Genomic DNA, 21046 nt, shown 5'->3' with positions numbered 1-21046 from the left:
AAAGAAACTGTAGTTCTGGAAACCCCATTTTTTTGCTGTGCAGGAAGGATGTGAAAAACAGGGGAGGGAGTTAATGCAAAGATTCAAAATAGCTCGTGGGAAGCAAAGATTAGAAAAGAGGCACAGGGAAGAGTGTGGATGGGACAATACAGAGCCAGTTTCTTTTTAAAGAGGACTCCAGTAACTGCCACTGTTCTTTAATTCTAAATTAAATTACTTCTCAGTTTGCTAGCTACAAAAAAAACAGTGTTGGAACGATCACTTGAGTTCTAAAACTGTCAGTGTTTTATGCTAAATTTTACATGTGCAGCCAGCTGCCTGACATTGTGGTGTTACTGAAGTTTTATGATACCTAATCCATCTTTCACTGATTTAAAATAATTCAGAAGGGTGAAAAATTGTTAGAGATGTTTACGTCTTTGTATTAAGACTGTTAGCTGACTATGGTGGAGATACTAATTGACTCAGTTCAGTTGGAGATTTCCAGTGGATGTATCCACCACAGGCATGGACCAAAAGATTTACCTGCTGAACAGCTAGATATGTGACGCTTTGCCAGGATGTGTGCCATAGCAGACTCTGGGAAATCTTTTGTATTGAAGAACTCATGAGAGCGCAAAAGATTAGATTAAGATAACAAAGTTGCTTTCCTCATCCTGAATCTATTTTGCAGTACAGTTTAAGAAGAGTTCACTTGAATTAACAAAGTTCTATTATAAGGCTCTCAATAAATGTATTACAAATCTCCAGGGCAATATTATTTGAATTCTTTCAGGTGCGGAATGACAGTAGATCAGTGAATGAGAATGAGAAAGAAATCTCACAAAGAGAGGTGCAAAATTCCTGTCGTCTGGACCTAAGAAACCCTCCTCTTCTGCCATCTGATGAGCTTCCCATTTCCTTTGGGACTCCTTCTGTGGAACAGACTTTGTGTCTAATGTTTATTAGTGTAATATATATAATATTGCATTAACAATGCACAGAAACCTGATGGGTCAAAAGGGTTATTGACTACACATACCCAGACAGACATTACATGTAGAGTGAATTGCAATGCAAATGGATAAAATCTTCTGCTTAGCTACAAAACTGTACCTCCAAGGTGTGTGAATAGTATTAAACCGAGAGCATCATTTCTATAAACCTACCTACATATGGCAAAGATTAATTTTGTCTTAAGTGCTTAGGTAGCAATGTTTGGAATACTGCTTGGTGCTGAATACTCTTCGATCCACTGATGTCAAAGGAAGCTGGTAATGCCCAGAATCTCTTGTCAGATCTTGTACAGGCCCCTGGTTTTCAGTTTTTATTTTGTTTAACATTTCCTGGGAATGTCAGTGTTTATTACAAAAAAATTAAAAACATGGATGAAAATGAGTTCAGAAAATTAAATTCATAGTTTTCTGGGTTAGTAAGAAAAAGCAACAGAGAAAAATAGGAATATTGAAAACTAAAAGCAGCTCACGCTGTGATTTATTTCATGAACTGTGTAAACACTTGCACTTGTATGTGTGTATATCTTCCACTATATTTGCTTTACATTAACAGACAACCTTGTCTAAATGTAAATGCAAACTTATCATTAATATAAACACATCTCCTAATGTAATGTATTGGATTTCCTTAACATAATCAGTATTTTATATACTTGAGTAGTCCCAAAATCTGGGTGAAAATCAGTAAAAACTGAACACTAGCTTTTTGGAAAACTTGGGAATTTTCCAGTGAAAACTGAAAACGAAGGGCCTGGCTGGTCACTTGTCTTTGGATGCATGCCTGGTATTAGGATTGGGGACCAGAAGTACTAGTCAAATGGAATTTTTTTATTAATCATTATTACTACTATTATTATTATTCTTTTGCATTTTAAGGGAGAGCTAACTGCCAGCTGGGTTTGTAGGTGACCATTGTGACATCAGTCTCAGAAGGAAAAAATGCCATGGCTGTTTGAAGGAGAATGTGGCCTCTTTTAAATTATGTTTTTGCCAAAAGTTAGGATTCTCTCAACCTGGAGGTTATTTGAGAAACTATATTCTGCCCTTTATGTAGTCTCATTGCAGTAACTGCCTTCACTTAAGTCTGTGGGCGAGGTAAAGATTCTAAGCATGTGGCATTGCTGGATCTGCCACGAGTGCTTGAATGCTGTTCACCATGGACAGAATTGAGCTGTCATTGGTTTGTGTATGCCACAATATGTTGCTTTGAATCCTATCTCCAGTTCGTTGCTTTGAGCCAGGGAATGCTAAATAACTGTGCAATTTGTTTTGGGTCCCATTCCTCTAGTAGCCCAGGGCAGCATTATTTATGATCATGACATCTGTTGTTGCATGTCTGCACCACATCTAGCGTCTGGCATCTTCAGGACAACAAAGACTGGATATCTCAACTGTTTATAGAAACTTAGGTCTCTTCTAAATATGTAAAAATCAAAAGCCTACCCTCCAATCCAGGAACTTCAACAGTCCGGTGCTGACTTTTTCCCTTTGGGAGCACTGTTTATTTGCCCCTTTCCTGTTTTTATCTTTTGAAATGTTAGTAACTGAACTTCACTTGAGTTATTAGTGATAAAGCTGCCACATGCCATCTGGAACTTCTCCGGGTGGTGACTATGGAGGACTGCTGGAAAGTAAAGAGCATTCTTGGAGGAGATGATAATTAGGGTTGGGTGAAAAACGTCTTGTGAACTTGCATCTGATATTTTTGCCAGCTAATTTCATGTGGTTTTCAATTTGTCAATGTCATTTTCTCATGGAATTTCAATGCAGTTCAGTTTTCAAGACCCACTTCTAGCACAGAATTACCATCTTGGCTGCATCATTAGCTGTTTTGGCTTGTGGTTGTGCTAAAGGGTTAAACTTCAGCAGGAAATCTGAAATTACCCCATTCTGCCAGACACCAGTGTCACACCTCTTGTTGACACTGACAAACGGACAGGAGCCAAGTGTAGAGATTAAAATGAAATACAAGAAGGGTAGATTTTCAGCAGCATCAATACTGTGATTACTCTGGAAGTTATTTCTTGTTAAATAAGCCTTCACTTAAGCCAAAAACATGCTGTAGTCATCATCACAGTATACTGCAGGTCATGAGAGGACCAGGAAGGTTGTGAGACATAGACTGACGGTCTGAGATCAGATGGTCATGGAATGGTCAGGGACATGTCAACTCAGATTCCACTTCCAGCAGTAGCATAGGGATCTGTAATGCATCCTGCAGCTTCAAGCTCTCTCAATTCCATAAACTGAGCAGGGCATGGGTCAGCTGAGGCACTGGAGAGTTGCTTGAAGTGAGGCTGTGGGGCTGCTGTCCCTCAGCAGGGTTGTGTTTTGAGGCAACATGAGAAGGCCATGCTCAACTAAGGACCCTGGCTGTTCAGTGGGGGAAACAGACCATTCTGGCCCCCAGTATATTTGTTGTTATACTAACAGAAAATAGTGTTTGCATTACATTTTGCTGAAAATTTCCAAAACTTGAAAAAAATGGAGAATTTACAGTTCAAGAAATGTTCCTGAAATAGGCAAATGAAAAACATTCCACTACACATATTTCACCTAGCTCTAACTGCAGTATTGCCAACCTCAGCATTAGAAATCAAAGGATTGGCTTAAAAATCATGAGATTTTAAAATGTGGGTTCTTTTTATTTGCCTTCTGGTGTTTGAGCCTTTAGGTTCAAGGTTTTCTTTTCCACAGTCAGGAAGTTAGAAACTTTCTTTTTTTTAATAGAGAGTCGAGATTCTTACATAATCACATGACTCCAGAAGCTCAGGCTTTAATAAACTCCAAATATTGCAAAATACACAATAAAATTGTCTGCATCGCTAACTTTATAAGACTGCTTTGATTACCCTGGAAATCCCTTTACTACTTGATATACCTTCTCTTATTAGGGCTTGTTTACGTGGTTGCTGTATAATAGTACACTTTCTTGTGGCACCAAAGGCCTATAGCTAGAGTAAGAATGAACTTTGTAAAAACACATCATGTCTTCAACAGTAACAAGGAGAACGCTGATAATTTCTGTAATGCAACCAGCAAACTGAATCTTTTCAAAGGGGTCTCAGTCTGAAAGCTCCTTTATAGCACATCCAGAAATAGGCTGCTGGAGCAAGTCCAAGTTCATTATTGTGGCTCTGAAGGAAACCCCACTGTAGAACACATCAACTTTAACATTCCTTCATCTAGATATAGCCCTGCCTGGTCCTGATCCACCTTCTGCCTACCACACCTATTGTTACTGTGTAGCCTAGGAGCCCCAGGCACGGACCAGGACCCCTTAGGGTACATCAATACAGCATTTAGGAGAGAGACTTCCAGCCCCGATTGACAGATTTGGGCTAGCGGGGCTCACACTAATGCTCTAAAAACAGCTGTATAGTGAGCATTTTGAAGTTGCGACTCAGGTGGAGTGTGGGCTCTGAAGCCCACCCTGTCCCTTGGCTTCAGAGCTGAAGCGCTGTTGAGCCGTACTGGGAGGCTCCCTCCAAAATGCTGTGTAGACATGCCCTTGACTTCTACTCAGAATCACTCAGTGGGGCCAACTGGGGTATGTCTACACAGCAACTGGACACCCGTGACTGGCCTGAGCCAGCCGACTCAGGCTCATGGGACTTGGCTTGTGGCGCTATTCCACAGCTGTGTACACATCTAGGCTCAGGGTGGAGCCCAGGCTCTGGGACCCTGTGAGGTGAGAGGATCACAGTGCTTGAGCTCCAGCCAGAGCCCAGAAGTCTACACAGCAATGAAACAGCCCTGCAGCTGGAGCCCAAGTCAGCTGGCATGGGCCAGCTGTAGATTTTTCAGTGTCAGGTCAAACCTGGCTTTGATGGGGTTGCAAAGTGTGTGAATCAGGGCAGAAATAAAGCCTCTGTGTTCAGGCTTTGTGATGGGGTGCCTATCCCACACAAGGCCTGGAAGGGTTAAAGTGGGTAGGCGAGCCAATTAACTGCTCAGGGTGCACCTGAAGAAGGAGACAGGGAGCAGGCCACTAACTGAAAATGTGCTCAGCTGGACAGGAACAAATGATACCAGTCAGTGCAGTGTTCTTGGGGAACCAGGGTGCAGTATCTAGCCTGTCTGACCCACAAAGGACACCCCCCAGCCTCTGCTTGAACCAAAACCGATCAGAAGAAAGACTTTCAGAAAGCAATGAAAAGGCCGTGGGAGACACAGGTAAACCCCTCTGGACAAGGGTGACAGGATTAAGACCACTCCCCTAGCCTCATCTGCATCAAAGATGGGACAGGGAGGCATCTCTATGAGCATACAGAGTGGAGAACAGAGATTCCAAGGCAAACACCACACTGAACTCTGGGACTGGAAAAGCAGGGAAGCACTGCATCATGGGAGATCTCTGCTCCAGATGTTAATGAACTTATGCCTGCCCACATCCGGCTCAGTAGTTATCAGACCAGTTCTAGTAATGAATCCTTGGGTACGTCTACACTACGGGATTATTCCGATTTTACATAAACCGGTTTTATAAAACAGATTGTATAAAGTCGAGTGCACGTGGCCACACTAAGCACAGTAATTCGGCGGTGTGTGTCCAAGGTCCGAGGCTAGCACCGATTTCCGGAGTGTTGCACTGTGGGTAGCTATTCTGTAGCTATCCCATAGTTCCCGCAGTCTCCCCCGCCCCTTGGAATTCTGGGTTGAGAGCCCAGTGGCTGATGGGGTAAAAATCATTGTCGCGGGTGGTTCTGGTAAATGTCGTCACTCATTCCTTCCTCCGGGAAAACTACGGCAGACAATCATTTCGCGCCCTTGTTCCCTGGATTGCCTTGGCAGACGCCATAGCACGGCAGCCATGGAGCCCGTTCAGCTTTTTTTTTTACTGTCACCGTATGTGTACTGGAGGCCACTAACAGAGGCGTTACTGCAACACTTCACAGCAGCATTCGTTTGCTTTTGCATGATAGCAGAGATGGTTATCAGTCGTTCTGTACCGTCTGCTGCCATTGTAAATTGGCAGTAAGATGAAGGTTATCTGTCGTTCTGCTGCTATCATGGGTGCCCCTGGCTGAGGTTGGCCGGGGACACAAAGGCAAAACTGGGAATGACTCCCCGAGTCAATCCCTCCTTTATGGTTTCTGAAAATAGAGTCAGTCCTGCCTAGAATATGGGGCAAGTGTGCTAGAGAACCAGTGTATCAGAGAGCACAGCTGCTCCGTGTCAGATCCCACAGAAATGATGATCTACATGCCATTCATGGGGGGTGCCTCTGCAACAACCCCACCCGTTGCTTCCCTCCTCCTCCAACCTTCCTGGGCTACTGTGGCAGTGTCCCCCCCCCCATTTGTGTCATGAAGTTATAAAGAATGCAGGAATAAGAAACAGTGACTTGTTAGTGTGATAAAATGAGGAGGAGGCAGCCTCCTGGTGCTATGACAGTCCAGGCAGGACATTAAGCGTGCAGAGGAGAGGAGCCCAGCATCCCGCTGCTCTGATAGTCCAGGCAGTACAGAATCTTTTCTTTACACAGGAAAGGGAGGGGGCTGATGGAGCTCAGCCCCCAGTTACTATGATGAGGACTGTTACCAGCCGTTCTGTACCATCTACTGGGAATAACCAGGAATCATTCTTATTTTTACCCAGGCGCCCCCAGCCGACCTCACCTGAGGCAAGCCAGGAGCACTCAGTGGCTGATGGTGACAACGGATATCAGTCCTATTGTACCATCTACCACCAGGGAGAGGAGAGGAGCAGATACTGCTCTTCACTGCTGCAGCATTGCGTCTACCACCAGCATTCAGTAGACATAGGGTGACATTGAAAAAAGTCAAGAAACAATTTCTTTCCCTTTTCTTTCACGTGGTGGGGGGAGGGAGTAAATTGACGAGCTATACCCTGAACCACACCGGACAATGTGTTTGAACCTACAGGCACTGGGAACTCAGCCAAGAATGCAAATAGTTTTCTGAGACTGCTGTGGACTGTGGGATAGCGGGAGTCCTCAGTACCCCCTCCCTCCCTCCATGAGCGTCCATTTGATTCTTTGGCTTTCTGTTACGCTTGTCATGCAGCACTGTGTAGCCTGGAGATTTTTTTCAAACACTTTGGCATTTCGTCTTCTGTAACGGAGCTCTGATAGAACAGATTTGTCTCCCCATACAGCGATCAGATCCAGTATCTCCTGTACGGTTCATGCTGGAGCTCTTTTTGGATTTGGGACTGCATCGCCACCCATGCTGTTCAGAGCTCCATGCTGGGCAAACAGGAAATGTAATTCAAAAGTTTGCGAGGCTTTTCCTGTTTACCTGGCCACTGCATCCGAGTTCAGATTGCTGTCCAGAGCGGTCACAGTGGTGCACTGTAGGATACCGCCTGGAGGCCAATACCGTCGATTTGCGGCCACACTAACCCTAATCTGATATGGTAATACCGATTTTAGCACTACTCCTCTCAGGGAGGAGTACAGAAACCGATTTAAAGAGCCCTTTATATTGATATAAAGGGCCTCGTAGTGTGGACAGGTGCGCAGTTAAATCAGTTTAACGCTGCTAAAATTGGTTTAAACGTGTAGTGTAGACCAGGCCTGAGATTGGTATCCAAAATACTGAACCTGCCTAATTGCATTGGGAGCTCTCTGGAAGGAACACCACCCATAGCCAGGAATGATCAATGCCTATTGTCTAGCCTAAAGAAAACCCTTGAGTCATCAGTTTACCCATAAACAAATCTAGTGTTCTCCCTTGAACCATTGTTGTTTCCCTGTAAAAACCCCTAACCAGGCTAAAGCCAGTGTTCTGATGCTTGGATCCAAACTCTGTATCAGTTCCACTGAGATCTCATCTTCTCCTGACTGATCATGCTGGGGGCTCTGCCTCTCTCCAGCACTCAGGACCCTGAACTACCAGCAGCACCTGAGAACCCCAACCTGTTCAGGCTTCATGGAGTGGTGAGACCCTAGCCTGCGCTCTCTCTCTCTTTCTCTGTTTTCTTTTCTACCTTAGGTATAACTTTTTAACCCTGACTTGTTTGAGCAGGTATAGTTTTCTATATCTGATTTTTGTGATCTTTAATAAGGTAACTGTTATGTTTGTTTAGGCTCTCCCTGTGTGGTTATCATTGTTATTCAATAAATAAAGTTTATGATTAAGCTGGTTGCTTCCCTCCCTTTCTCTCTGAACTTTACTCTTTCATGTTTTTGGCTTCCCCATTTACTCTGAAGCAACTTTTCTTTTACCTAAGCTAAAGTCCCTGTAGCACCCAAAAACACTGTGGTGTTTGCTCATCAAGTGGGTTACTACCAGTACAATTGTCAGATGAAAGTGGGGATAGGGACGTGCTGAACCTGTGACAGCTTGAAAGTGCTGCTTAACCCAGACTAGAGTCCAGGGGCATATAAGAGTGGCAGCTTGAAAGTGCTGCTTGACCCAGTCTGCTGAGTTATGGGGCATATACGGGTGACAGCCTGTTTGACCCAGCATGCTCAGGTTTACTCTATTCGGGTGTGGTACTTGTGGCATATAAGGGTGGCAGCTTGAAAGTGCTGCTTGACCCAGTCTGCTGAGTCCAGAGCCATATGGGGGGTCAGCTTGAGAGTGCTGATTGACCCAGTCCACTCAGACTTGCTCAGTTAGAGAGAGAGAGAGTGAGAGAGAGAGAGAGTGTGTGTGTGTGTGTATCTGATTCTGGGGCTGGAGGAACCCAGCTCTTGGGAACCTAGGTTCTGCAGGATAGCTCCATTGGGAGGGGACTTGCAGCAGGGAGAAGTAGAGCTCCATATGAAAACACATGTGACACAAGCAGCACATTGATAGAATTACAGAACCCACCCCCAGAAGAGTAACCCTAATAAATGAGGGTACCCCAAAATAACAGGCAAATCTGGTAACAACAGGAGGTGCCTATATAAAGCCTAGGAGCTATGAGCAGCAAGGGGTCTGTAAGGAAATCGTCTACAGCAGCAGTGTATTATCGCCTAGGCCAACAAGCCTAGGCCTAGGGTGGCAAATTTGCAGGGCTGGCAAATTTGCTCACGCCCCCTCCCCAACTCCGCCCCTTCCCCAAATCCCTGGCCCTCCTCCTTCCCCAGACGTCTCGTGCTTCCCTCCTTCCACCTCCTTCCCAGGCTTGCTGTATGAAAGTGCTGGGATGGAGGGAGAGAGGGAGAAGCGAGTAGCGGCCCTCGGAGGAGGCGGAGCAGAGGTGAGCTGAGGCCCGTGGGTGCAGGGAGTAAACCGGGGGGGCTGGGAACTGCTCCCCGCCCCAGCTCACCTCTGCTCTACCTCTGCTATCCCCCGAGTGTGCCGCAACTCCCCTTCTCCCCCTCCCTCCTAGGCTTGCAGTGCAAAAGCGCTGGGAAAGAGGGAGAAGTGACTAGCAGCATGCTCGGGGGATAGCGGAGGTGACCTGGGGCTGGCAGACATGGGGAGTAACTCTTCGGGGGGGGCAGGGAACCGCTCCCTGCCTCAGCTCACCATCACTTAACCTCCGTCATCCCCCAAGTGTGCCACAACTCTCCTTCTCCCCTTTCACTCCCAGGCTTGCCACAGGGGAGCGGAAGTGATCTGGTGCGGGACGAGGGTGGGGATGGCAATTTTTTGAGGGCCTAGAGGAGGCAAATTTGTTAATCTGCCACTGGTCTACAGTCACTCCTTGGGAGATGGGAGCTCAGGCTCACAAACCCAGAAAGGGGGAAGCCAGATAAACAGGAAGAAGCCCATGGAAACAGCAGCAAGGACTGTACAGACCTTGGCTGCTTGTTAGAGGGTCCCTGGGCTGGAGCCCAGTGTAGAGGGCAGGCCTGAGTTCCCCAACCGGCCACTGGGAAGTGGTGCAGGGCATGGAGATGCCAGCCAGATAACTGGTCTGACTCCGATTTCCCTGGAAGGGGAGGACCTTAGTGGTCTGGGTGGAGGCCCAAGCCACAAAGAGGAAGTTGCAGCTCTGTGAGTGAGAGGGACCTTGGGTGAGATGGGTAGAGACCCTGCCAGAGGAGAGTGGATCCTGGTAAGAGCTAAGCTCTGGAGTTGTGGAGGCACCACATGTGGTGAGTGGTCTCTGACCGGCTTTTAGAAATGACTATCCAGGTTCAAAATCTATGTTGCTTGGATCCTTTGCTCGCTCTGCATGTTGCTGGGTAGCTCTCATTCCCTGTACTCCTCTCAATCCTTGGGTTTAAAACTGCAGTTAAAAATGTGTACTAGTCTTTCATATGGTCAAATCTAATAAAAGCAATTGATTTTTCTTCAGTTAGTTTTTCACCTCCTTTCAGGAAGAGCCATGCACTATACTTGTGCCAGACTTTGGGTGGGGTTGGCTTTTTCTCCACCTACAGCGTTCAGCTTTATCAGAATGTGTTGACTATATTCTGAACCCTGCTCTAGATACTGTGTTTTTAAGCCTAGCCATGTGGAGTAAATTAGAACATTTTGAGTCATATTTCTAAGAACTGTTTTGTCAAATGTTGGCCTCGAGCATAGATGTATAATTGGAAACTATAACACTGGGTTAAAATAATTCTGGCTTTCCTGATGTTAACTAGCTTGCATGGTCAGATGTTTTTGGAGAGCATACTACTGAAATGATTAAAAGAATGGAGCGGAGCAAACTCCTGTGTTCTGATTCCAGCTCTGTAACTGACTTTATGGGGCTGTGGGCAAATCTCCTCATTAGTCTGCCATTTTCTCCAAGTGTAAAATTGTTATTGTGCCCATTCATTTATATAAAACTTTGAAAGTATAAAATATTTAGTGGTATTCTCTCGTTTTTTCTCCTCCTCTCACATGTAATATTCCCTCCACTTATGTATGTGTGTCCCCCCCCGCAGCACTCTATTCAGAATGCATTCCCATTCTCTGACATAAAACCTGGCCCAGTGACATCTAAGCAAGACATGACTCGGTTTCCACCACTCTACCAGATATTTGCTGTTTACTGTCTTTCTTTAATCACATTATTTTGTATATAGGTGCTAACTTCTCTGTGCCACTGATAAATTGAACATTAGAGGCAAAATATGTGATGAAAAGATAAATAGAACATCTTATTAAAAATATCGGTCTGGGTGGTGTTATCTAGCCAAACACAGGCAAGGCTCAGGGCTGCAAAAGGCCCTGAGAATAGTAGATTAGGCCCAACTCTGCTGCAGGGGGAAGGGCAGGGTGTAGAACAGCGGTTCTCAACCCGCAGGCCACATGTGGCCCAATTAGCACACAGCTGCAGCCCCCAGTGGGGTCTGGGTTCCCGGCTGCCCAGTGGGGTCACCGTCCGGCCTGCATGGCAGGGAACCAGAACTGCTGGCCAGCCCCTCATAGTCCGGGGGCTGTCGATGAGCCTAGCAGGATTCAGGGGCTGCCTGATGGTGTCGGAGTCCAGGCGGACGCCCATCTGCCCTGCCACCTGGCCCTACATGGTGGAGTCTGGGGTTCCTGTCACCTGGTCCCCTGCCCAGGGCTCCACTGTGGCGGGAGGTGCTGGGTATGGGAGTCGGGGGGAGGGCGAGAGGGAGGGGCGCCGTGGTTCCCAACCTGCAGAGCTGGTAACCCAATGATAAATAGGTTGAGAACCATTGGTGCAGACAGACTGCACTGGGGGCCTCAGCATCGCCTGCACACTGAGCACAGCTCCAGGGTAGCCACCACAGCGAGATCGGGGGGATCTGAAGAAGAGGTTAGATGGGTGAGAATAGAGGGAAGTAGGCCTAAGACCACAGCTGCTACTGCAGCTTGTTGCTGTGGCTGTTGGTCGGAAAGGTTTCTGACCACCCTGAGTAAATGGGGCTGAGCAGGGCTGGCCTGGAGTTGTAGCAGTGAATCCATGACCACAGTATCACTCATAGCGAATTGTGTGGGCAAGCATAGAAGAACGTAAAATGCACTTTTCCACAAATTGGTATAACTGGACTTACTGACATGCTCCATTTCAAGGAAGTCAGTGACAGAGTATTGAAAAAACAGCTATAAGTATATTTTCCAGGGGTCAAATGCCTTGTTCTATGAATCTTAATTGAAAAAATTGACCACTAGCTTGTTTTGTACCAAAGATGATCTGCAGCTCTTGCAACCATTATAATCAGGCTTAGGGGTGGTGTGCTATTTATTTATCATTAAAATAAGACTGGATAAAACTCTGCCACAGCAGTTCTCAAACTGTGGGTTAGGACCCCAAAGTGGGTCATGACCCCATTTTAATGGGGTCACCAGGCCAGCATTAGACTTGTTAGGACCCAGGACTGAAGCTGAAGCCTGAATGCTTTAGCCCGGGTCAGTGGGGCGTGGGCTCTCTCTCCCCACCCCCTGCCCAAGATCATATAGTAATTTTTGTTGTCAGAAGAGGGTCGTGGTGCAATAAAGTTTGAGAACTGCTGCTCTAGAGTATAAAGCTGGAGGAAACCATTCTGCGTATCTGAGAGAGACCAGTTGAGCTTAATACGCCTTTGCCATCTCTGTTTTTTATGTACTCAAGGCCTCTAACATGTGGCTCCAAGTGGCAGATGATTGATAGTAGTGCTGTTAATAGTTCTTCCCCGGATGCCTGAAGCAAAAAATATTGGTCTTTAATGAATCACCATCCCTGCTGCTCTTACTCAGTCTGTCCCAGAGTTCCTCTGGTTGCTCAAGGTTTACATTAGCACATACTTTTTCCTTAGAGTAAGCTCTTCAATGCAATGACCCCGGTTGTCAGCAGACGAGATCAAACCTGGGACTTCTGGAGCTTAGTGCATGAGCCTCTACTGCATGAGCTAAAAGCCAAGTGCCTATTAGCTAAGGCTGTAGAGAAAATTCATGAATATCTATCTGTCTATCTGTCTTGCTGCTACTAGATGGGACAAAACACCACACCCAGGAGGTGTGTGGGTTACACAAGAGCTGTCCTTTTAGCATTTGGAAACTGCCTAGTGCATAGCGAGTGCTACCATGAATATCAAATACTGTTTAGAAAGAAACTCCTTTAAACTGAATGGAAAGTCACTCTGTAAATAACACTGTTTCCACATTCATTAGTTACTAGTTTTGAAACTTAGTTTAGGTTTATTTGAAATGCAAACCAGGCCTATTGAAATAGATTTAAACATTTTGGCCAACCCTGGCCTGAGTTTTATGTCTGTAAGGAAAGCAGAAGTCAGGCTATTTTGGTTCTGGTTTTTGGTATGAAAGTTTCATAACAGCTCTGATTTTAATCTTTTGAACTCACTAAGTTTTCTCTTTTCACTTCTGCCCCGAAAGATGACCTGTAGTGCAGAGGTTTTCAAACAGTGGGGCATGCCCTGCCAGGGGGCATGGAGGAATGTTTGAGAGGGTGGGCTTGTGCCAGCCGAATACAGCGGGGCCTGGGACAATCCCCAAGGAGGAGGAGAGGGACCATCACCTTCACCCCCTGCCTCACCTCAGCAGGTCACCCAGCCTATGGGTCAGTGTCAACATCTGCTGTGGCTGCACCATTCCCACTTTCAGCAACCTCTGCCCCCAACGCTGGCTCTTAGAGTTGCCAACTCTCCAGGATTGTCTGGGAGTCTCCAGGAATTAAATATTAAATTAAATATTATGGCATGTGATGAAACCTCCAGGAATACATCCAACCAGAAGTGGCAACCCAAGTGGCTCTACCCCTAGAGACTCTCACATGTGCCTCCCCCTCCACCCTGAAAACCCGAGGGGGGGAAGGGCAGAGGGGCAGGCATTGGCCTTGCCTGTATTGGTGCAGCCTGGCTGCAAGGTAGAAGCAGCCGACTGCTGAGGAAGCCTTGGCTGTGCACTGGGGTAAGTATCAGTGTATTTGAAATTTCCAGGAGTAGATTATTTTAATTACAGTCGTGTTAAGTTCTCTGGTAGGTTTATGAGCAGGCTATCCAGCATACTTTTGCATACGTCTATTTTTGTCTAGGTTTGGGGGACGCAACCAAGAATTGTAACTCAAAGGTGCGGTGGGGGTGGGGGGCTCAGCTCAAAAAGTTTGCAAACCGCTGCTATAGTGTGAAACAGCACTATTACAAAAAAACAACCAAAAAAACAAAAAAAACAGGGGAGGAGGGAAGGGGGTGAAGTTTCCATTTCCTGATCAGGTGCTTATATTTGCTTCCCCATAGCACCATGCAGAACCAGAGCACCCTCTGCTGGCCATCACTTCGTGGAAATGAGTTTTTAGAAGAGCGCTGTGAAATTTAGCTGGTGTTTGCACACATAAGTTGGCAGTTTGCTTTTTGCATGCCCTCTATTTTTTCTTTACTTGTAGCCTTGACATTAGCAATGTGTAGAAAGGTGAGTTTGTATGGGTTTTTTTCCCCCAAAGCAAACCTCACACTTGCTAGAAAACATGTCCATAATAAATGGGCTCGTGTTTTAAAAAATGCATTGCGTCTTGAAACTTCCTGTGAGAATTGACCCATAGGCTACTGCCCTTGTGGATGGGGGTGTTTTTTTTTTCTTATGTGGCGTGTACAAACCAAGATCTCAAGGTAGGCAGTAGAGAGAGATCAGTGAAATGAGGTAATGGAATAATTACAAATAACTTGTCTTAAAGGCCTGGTAAAAAAGTACTGGTGAAAATAACAAATGCCAGCTAGGAAGACATCAAGTTACCTAGTTCCATGAGATTAAAATACAACGTCATGATGCTTAAGGAACAAAATGCAAAATCATTGGAGAAGAAAGTCACACTCGTAGACCTTGCAGCTGCCTATCTGCATAGTATCTAGCTTCTGGATAAAGTGCAGTTGGGTCATTTACCTGCATACTTTCAAATCATGCACAGATACAAATTTCAACCAGAGCAGAAAAAAAAAATCTCATTGGTTGTGTAATTTAAAAGCAGAGCACCATCGGATATGGTTATGACCTCAGCCAGAAAAATCAGAGTTGGCCTGATCCTTTGAGGTTCAAATGCCCTCTGCTCCCATTTCCCAGAGCAGCTCAGAGGAAGAAACTCAGTACTGCTTTCTGAGGGTATGTCTACACTGCAAATAGACATCCATAGCTGGCCCATGCCACCTGCCGCCTGATCTCAGGGCTCAGGCTAAGGGGCTTTTTAATTGAAATGTAGACTTTTGCATTTGGGCTGGAGCCTGGGCTCTTGGACCCTGCAAGATGGGAGTGACCCGGAGCCAGAGCCCAAACCCTACATCTCAGTCAAACAGACCCTTAGCCTATGGTTACCATATTTCAGGTTCCCCAAAAGAGGACACTGCTGGAGGTGAGGGGAGCTGGAGGGAAAGGGGGAAGCTGGAGAGGCTCAGCTCCAGCTGTTGGGACCCCCCATGGCGGGAGAAAAATCCTGGACCATTGTTAATATTTAAAACATCCTCCCGGACAGAAATGAGTGGACCAGAAATGAGGTCATATCCAGGAAAATCAAGATGTATGGTAACCCTACATTAGCTTAAGTCCAGGTCAGCTGGCATGGGCCTCCCATGAGTGCAGTGTAGGCACCCCAAGCAGGAAATAATTGCTCTTTAAGTTTTCCTTACCAAATGGGAGAATAGTGCATGCAGACAATGGATGGCTATAGCCTGCACCAATTGGTAAAAACGTTTGGGTTTTGAATTTGGCTGTGAGTGGACTGTGCTTCGCAGCATCTAGAATTAGCACATTCCACCACAGTGAGTGGGGGTGAGGGAAGTGGTGCTAGACAATCAGTAGAAGGCCATCAGGTGGGATAATGGCCTAGTAATATACCTTATCAACTCTCTTATGGAGATATGTAAATACAAAGACTGAGCTGCAGGAATGTCTGTGTTGGGGAAATATCCATCCCGACTGCTACATAAACTTGTGTGTAAAGATCGAGCTGATTTACTGATCAACTGTCAAGTACTTTAATTCAGTTTTGTAAATAAGAGAGCCTGCAATCTTTAAAAAATGTGTTTCAGCCAGCCAGCTCATGGTGTCACATGTGTGATATCCACACTGATAAGCTACAAACAAAATATTGATGTGACTCTGCAGGACACCACTTCCTTTGTGCAAGTATTATCGGTTTTCAAAACAACTGGCTGCAGGGCCACTGAAATAAATACCATGATCTGCTGCCTCATCTGAGTAACTGGTGATGCTACAGACCAGTCCTAAAAGCTACAGCTACACAGAGCTGAACTGGTCACATGAAGTCACTGTAGTTCAGCTAAAAGAACAGGAGTACTTGTGGCACCTTAGAGACCAACAAATGTATTTGGGCTTAAGCTTTTGTGGGCTAAAACCCACTTAATTTTATGCATGCAATCCTCATTTTTTGCTGACACGGACTAACATGGCTACCACTCTGAAACCTGTCACCATGCAAGGCACTGCATTTAGCTGTATGAAGTGGAAATCCAAGTACTCCTCATTCTTTTTGCTGATACAGACTAACACAGCTACTACTCTGAAACCTGTAGTTCAGTTGGTGTATCTGACTTCCACTTGTGGGGGGAGTACAGGATGTGACAGGAATGGCAATTTCCTGCAATATCCTAGACAAACCTTATTGAATTAGGTTAAACCTTATTACATTTAAGTATTTCAGGAGTTCATTGTATTAAAAATGCAAATATTTATGTATTATTGTGAGGCTGTGTGTAATTATTGTGAGGCTCTCAGGAGAGGTGTGACTAATGTAAATCTTGGGGAGTGTTGAGAGCTTAGAGAACTATTTGAAACAATGGGCCAGGCAAGAGTAAATGTTTAAAGTTAAATTTCAGAGTAGCAGCCGTGTTAGTCTGTATCCGCAAAAAGAACAGGAGTACTTGTGGCACCTTAGAGACTAACAAATTTATTTGAGCATAAGCTTTCATGGGCTACAGACCACTTCATCAGATGCACGCAGTGGAAAATACAGTAGGAAAATATATATACACATACAGAGAGCATGAAAAGGTGGGAGTTGTCTTACCAACTCTGAGAGACCAATTAAGTAAGAGAAAAAAACTTTTGTAGTGATAATCAAGATAGCCCAGTACAGACAGTTTGACAAGAAGTGTGAGAATACTTACAAGGGGAGATAGATTCAATGTTTGTAATGGCTCAGCCATTCCCAGACCCTTTTTAAGCCTAAGTTGATTGTATCTAGTTTGCATATCAATTCCAGCTCAGCAGTTTCTCGTTAGAGTCTGTTTGGGAAGCTTTTCTGTTGCAAAATTGCCACCCGCAGGTCTATCATTGAATGACCAGACAGGTTAAAGTGGTCTCCTACTGGTTTTTGAGTGTTATGATTCCTGATGTCAGATTTGTGTCCATTACTTCTTTTGCGTAGAGACTGTCTAGTTTGGCCAATATACATGGCAGAGGAGCATTGCTGGCACATGATGGCATATATCATGTTGGTAGATGTGCAGGTGAATGAGCCCCTGATGGTATGGCTGATGTGATTAGGTCCTATGATGATGTCATTTGAATAGATATATGGACAGAGTTGGCATTGGGCTTTGTTGCAAGGATAGGTTCCTGGGTTTCTGTAAGCGAGGACAGACAACCCCCCAACCTGACGCAAATACTCACCAGCAACCACACATCACTGAACAAAAACACTAACCCAGGAACCTATCCTTGCAACAAAGCCCGGCTTTCTTGGGTGCAGCTGAGGAAGGACCAGCAAATACTGCATTTAGCCATGATATGAGCTTCCTGCAGGAAGTGGAGGCAGTGTTGTTGGTTGTAGCTGACCAAGAAGGATCACGGGCAGGAGACGCAGAGTTTGCATCCTGGAGGCCTGTACCTAGTCTGGTACCCGTATGATGGTATGTATGAAAACCCCAAAGTGTCTGTAAAACAAACACTAAAACTATTAACTATTATAACTAAGAGTAAAAATAATACTTCTAAACTATGTACAATTATCCTTTTTAAGATGTGTGTCAGAGACGAAGACATTGAGAGTTTTGATACAGACCATGCGGCAGTGAGAAGGAACTGGAGATGTAGTCAGTCTACCCACCCCCCTTTATCGCCTTGGATGGAAGCACCAAGGTGAATCAGGAGGCATGTGTGGACCAACGGATACTGCTTTCAAATGCTCCTGCTCTGGGCACATGGTGCACACATGTAACCCTCAGTGTAACACAAGAGGGACGCTCACTCAAAGAAAAATATTTTCTTAGAAGTTAATTTGGGATAAAACTGTATCTTGAAAACGTTCCCTACTACACGATACTATAATGCCCTCTTGTGGTTGATAGCATCTAAGCCTTGACATGCTTTGCAGTACATCTCACAAAACAAAAGCAGAATTTCCACAGTTGCAGCTGACATGCAAACTTTTGCAGAATTGTAATGTGAATTTCCTGCAGATGTGTCCACTGTTGATGACTCATGGTTAGAGGGAAATGAGCAGGAGGTGTCCCGTCCCCCCACCACCTTTTTTAGTATCCTTTCCCAGGTTTTCCCAGTTTTGGTAAATGGTAGCATCTTTAATAACTATTGTTTTGCCTCCCTGGGTGTGGAAGGGACCTCCTTCTGCAACTGTTTATCTGAAGTAGAAGCCTAAAGTTTTTGCTTTTTAGTGACAATTTCTCATGTCCAATCTCTGGCCTGATTCGGGATCACAGTGTTTTTAGATTGTTGGCATGATTTTTAGATGTGGATAAATACAAACTTACCTAATAGGGAAATTTCACTTGTTACACCCTGCTGGGCCTTGCAGCCCTATGTGGAGAGCATTACCACACTCCTCTTCAGTGGATGCATTTACTTGTTCTTCTCTTTTTTCCCACAAAGAGATCAAATCAAATTCTGACCCACAACACACAGGCTGAATCTGTGGGTGATGTGGAAGGGTTCTGGGAGGAAGAAATGTCCTGCAATGGCAAATCATAGTGGTGGATCCACTGACTCATGGGCAATGACCAGCGATGTGTCTCAGAGCTGTTGCTGTTCTCTGTAGCACATAGGTGGTGTTGTTGCAATGGCCCCTTATATTCTAATCCCCACGTGCAGTAGAGCTACTTTGGGCCCATGAAGTACTGGCAGGATATAATCTATTATTTAAATCTAAACTGTACCATTTTAAAACTCTGTATTTAGAGTTTATTTTTATATTGGTTTTAAGGATATTAAAGTATTTAGTCTATCTATTCAAAAACCTCAGGCATCAAGACTTTCCTTTTAAGAATGTGAGATATTTGATAAGTTTCAGGGTTGTGTTTTGCATATCATAGAAGAAACTGCAAGCCAATGATGTGACAGCCTGTCTTTTCAGGAGGCATGGGTCTGCTGCTGCTGTTCTTGTCAGGTTTTTCCCTGTCTGACTCAATTCTGTTAAAATACTACTGAAAAAGGACAAGCACTATTTGCTATAGGGAATAAACAAGTAAATACCGGAATGCTTGTTTTTTTAAAAAGTATAATCCCCCAGGTTGATCTGTGTGTTGATTGAAACACCACTCATATGCTGCTGTACTCCCAAATTACTGGCTAGGGGTTTGAATCTGTTCCCATGAAAGTTAATAACAAAACTCCCATTGACTTCAATGGGAGCAGTATCAGACCCTTAATTTTGTGATGATCCTTGTGTAAACAATCAAGGATGGCAGCTGCAGTGATTTACCACTTTCCATGGTCAAGTCCAGTTACATAGCCTGCAGCTCAAGCAGCTAATTTCAGATGCCCGGGAAGAACTTCCCTGAGGTGTGCTTGATCTTAGGATAGATGGCACTAAAAACAGTTCCACTAAAAATCATGGGGACAGCAAATGATCTAGGACAGTGGTTCCCAAACTTGTCTCTCCGCTTGTGCAGGGAAAGCCTCTGGCGGGCCGGGCCGGGCCGGTTTGTGTACCTGCCGCGTCCGCTGGTTTGGCTGATTGCAGCTCCCAGTGGCCATGGTTTGCTGCTCCAGGCCAATGGGAGCTGCTGGAAGCAGCATGGGCTGGGGGACATACTGGCCACCGCTTTCAGCAGCTCCCATTGGCCTGCAGCGGTGAACCGCGGCCACTAGGAGCCATGATCGGCCAAACCTGCGGACACGGCAGGTAAACAAATCGGCCCGGCCCACCAGGGGCTTTCCTGGCACAAGCGGCGGAACAAGAATGGGAACCACTGATGTAGGAAGTGGTGGATTTTGTTTAATCATAGAATCATAGACTCATAGACTTTAAGATCAGAAGGGACCATTATGATCGTCTAGTCTGACCTCCTGTACAATGCAGGCCGCATCTCCTAGTTTAAAAGTTGTACTTACTCTCCCGTAAGGGAGAAAATATATTGAAACTCGGCACTTAACCTAAAAAACCCCAGACCTACACCATAGCTAAGTGGTTAAATTTGGGTGCAAACTCTTAAAAAGACAGTTTCTCAAAGCCATTCTAATAAAATAGCATTTATTAAATATTAATAAACTCAACCTTGTAAAAGACGCATTGAAAATCATTTCCACCCTGAGCAACATCCAGTTTTAAGGGCCCCATCCTGCAAGGCATTTTCCACCTGTGTAATGTTACTTACATGAGTAGTGTAGTTCCACACGTGCTTAACTTTATTCACAAATGTTTGCAGGGTCAGAACCACACTGAGATTACGGACGTGTATTCCTTGAGGAATGAAGATCATCTTTTTTGCTTTTTGCTGCCTTAAAGTGAAGGAAAAAAATCAACATACACTTCTACTCTAACACTGTCCTCGGGAGCCAGAATATCTTACCACGTTATATGTGAAATCATGTTACATTGAACTTGCTTTGATCCGCTGGGGCGCGCAGCCCCGCCCCACCCGGAGCACTGCTTTACCACATTATATCCAAATTCGTGTTATATTGGGTCACGTTATATCGAGGTAGAGGTGTATGTGTTTTTTGGAATGGTAGTGTTATGCATCTGTCATGCAGCATGAGTATTTAGGGTGCTATTTATATAAATAGCATGTACCCTATATGCAGTTATAATCGTTGGAATTAATTTTGCTGTCTGAGTGCAGACAGTTTTATATCTGTTCCTGCTACAGACATGGATCATTGGTATTTGTTCTTTACCTACAATTTTTCAATTGTATTGGTTCAAAAACTATTAAATGTACTCAAAGATAAGTAATTCAGTGAGTACATTGTTTATTATAGCATAGGTTCAGATAAATGCAAAATATCCATTCAGCTCTGGGTAGCCTCGTTTTTATTTTGCTACCTTCTGTAGGTGCTGTTTTT

The 21046-nt window shown here is 44.9% G+C and overlaps 2 protein-coding genes across 11 annotated transcripts in view; both read left to right on the top strand.

Annotated features, from left to right (window-relative positions):
- The window catches only part of LOC127034159 (dipeptidase 2-like), a 31354-nt gene extending 30207 nt beyond the window's left edge, over positions 1-1147 (top strand). For all 10 annotated transcript variants that reach the window (XM_050922730.1, XM_050922725.1, XM_050922731.1 and 7 more), the window contains one exon: positions 776-1147. In XM_050922730.1, the coding sequence (XP_050778687.1) occupies positions 776-973 (198 nt within the window). In that variant the 3' untranslated portion in view covers positions 974-1147. The remainder of the gene's footprint in view (positions 1-775) is intronic.
- A 7455-nt stretch (positions 1148-8602) lies between these two features.
- Positions 8603-21046, top strand: part of SLC12A4 (solute carrier family 12 member 4) — a 107733-nt gene continuing 95289 nt past the window's right edge. Inside the window, exon 1 of the mRNA XM_050922685.1 lies at positions 8603-9996. Within this exon, the coding sequence (XP_050778642.1) occupies positions 9921-9996 (76 nt within the window). The 5' untranslated portion in view covers positions 8603-9920. The remainder of the gene's footprint in view (positions 9997-21046) is intronic.

The sequence above is a fragment of the Gopherus flavomarginatus genome, chromosome 14 (genome assembly GCF_025201925.1).
Source record: "Gopherus flavomarginatus isolate rGopFla2 chromosome 14, rGopFla2.mat.asm, whole genome shotgun sequence".
NCBI classification, from domain to species: domain Eukaryota; kingdom Metazoa; phylum Chordata; order Testudines; family Testudinidae; genus Gopherus; species Gopherus flavomarginatus.
The sequence above is the reverse complement of the archived record's forward strand: the minus strand, read 5'-3'. Positions and strand labels throughout refer to the sequence as shown.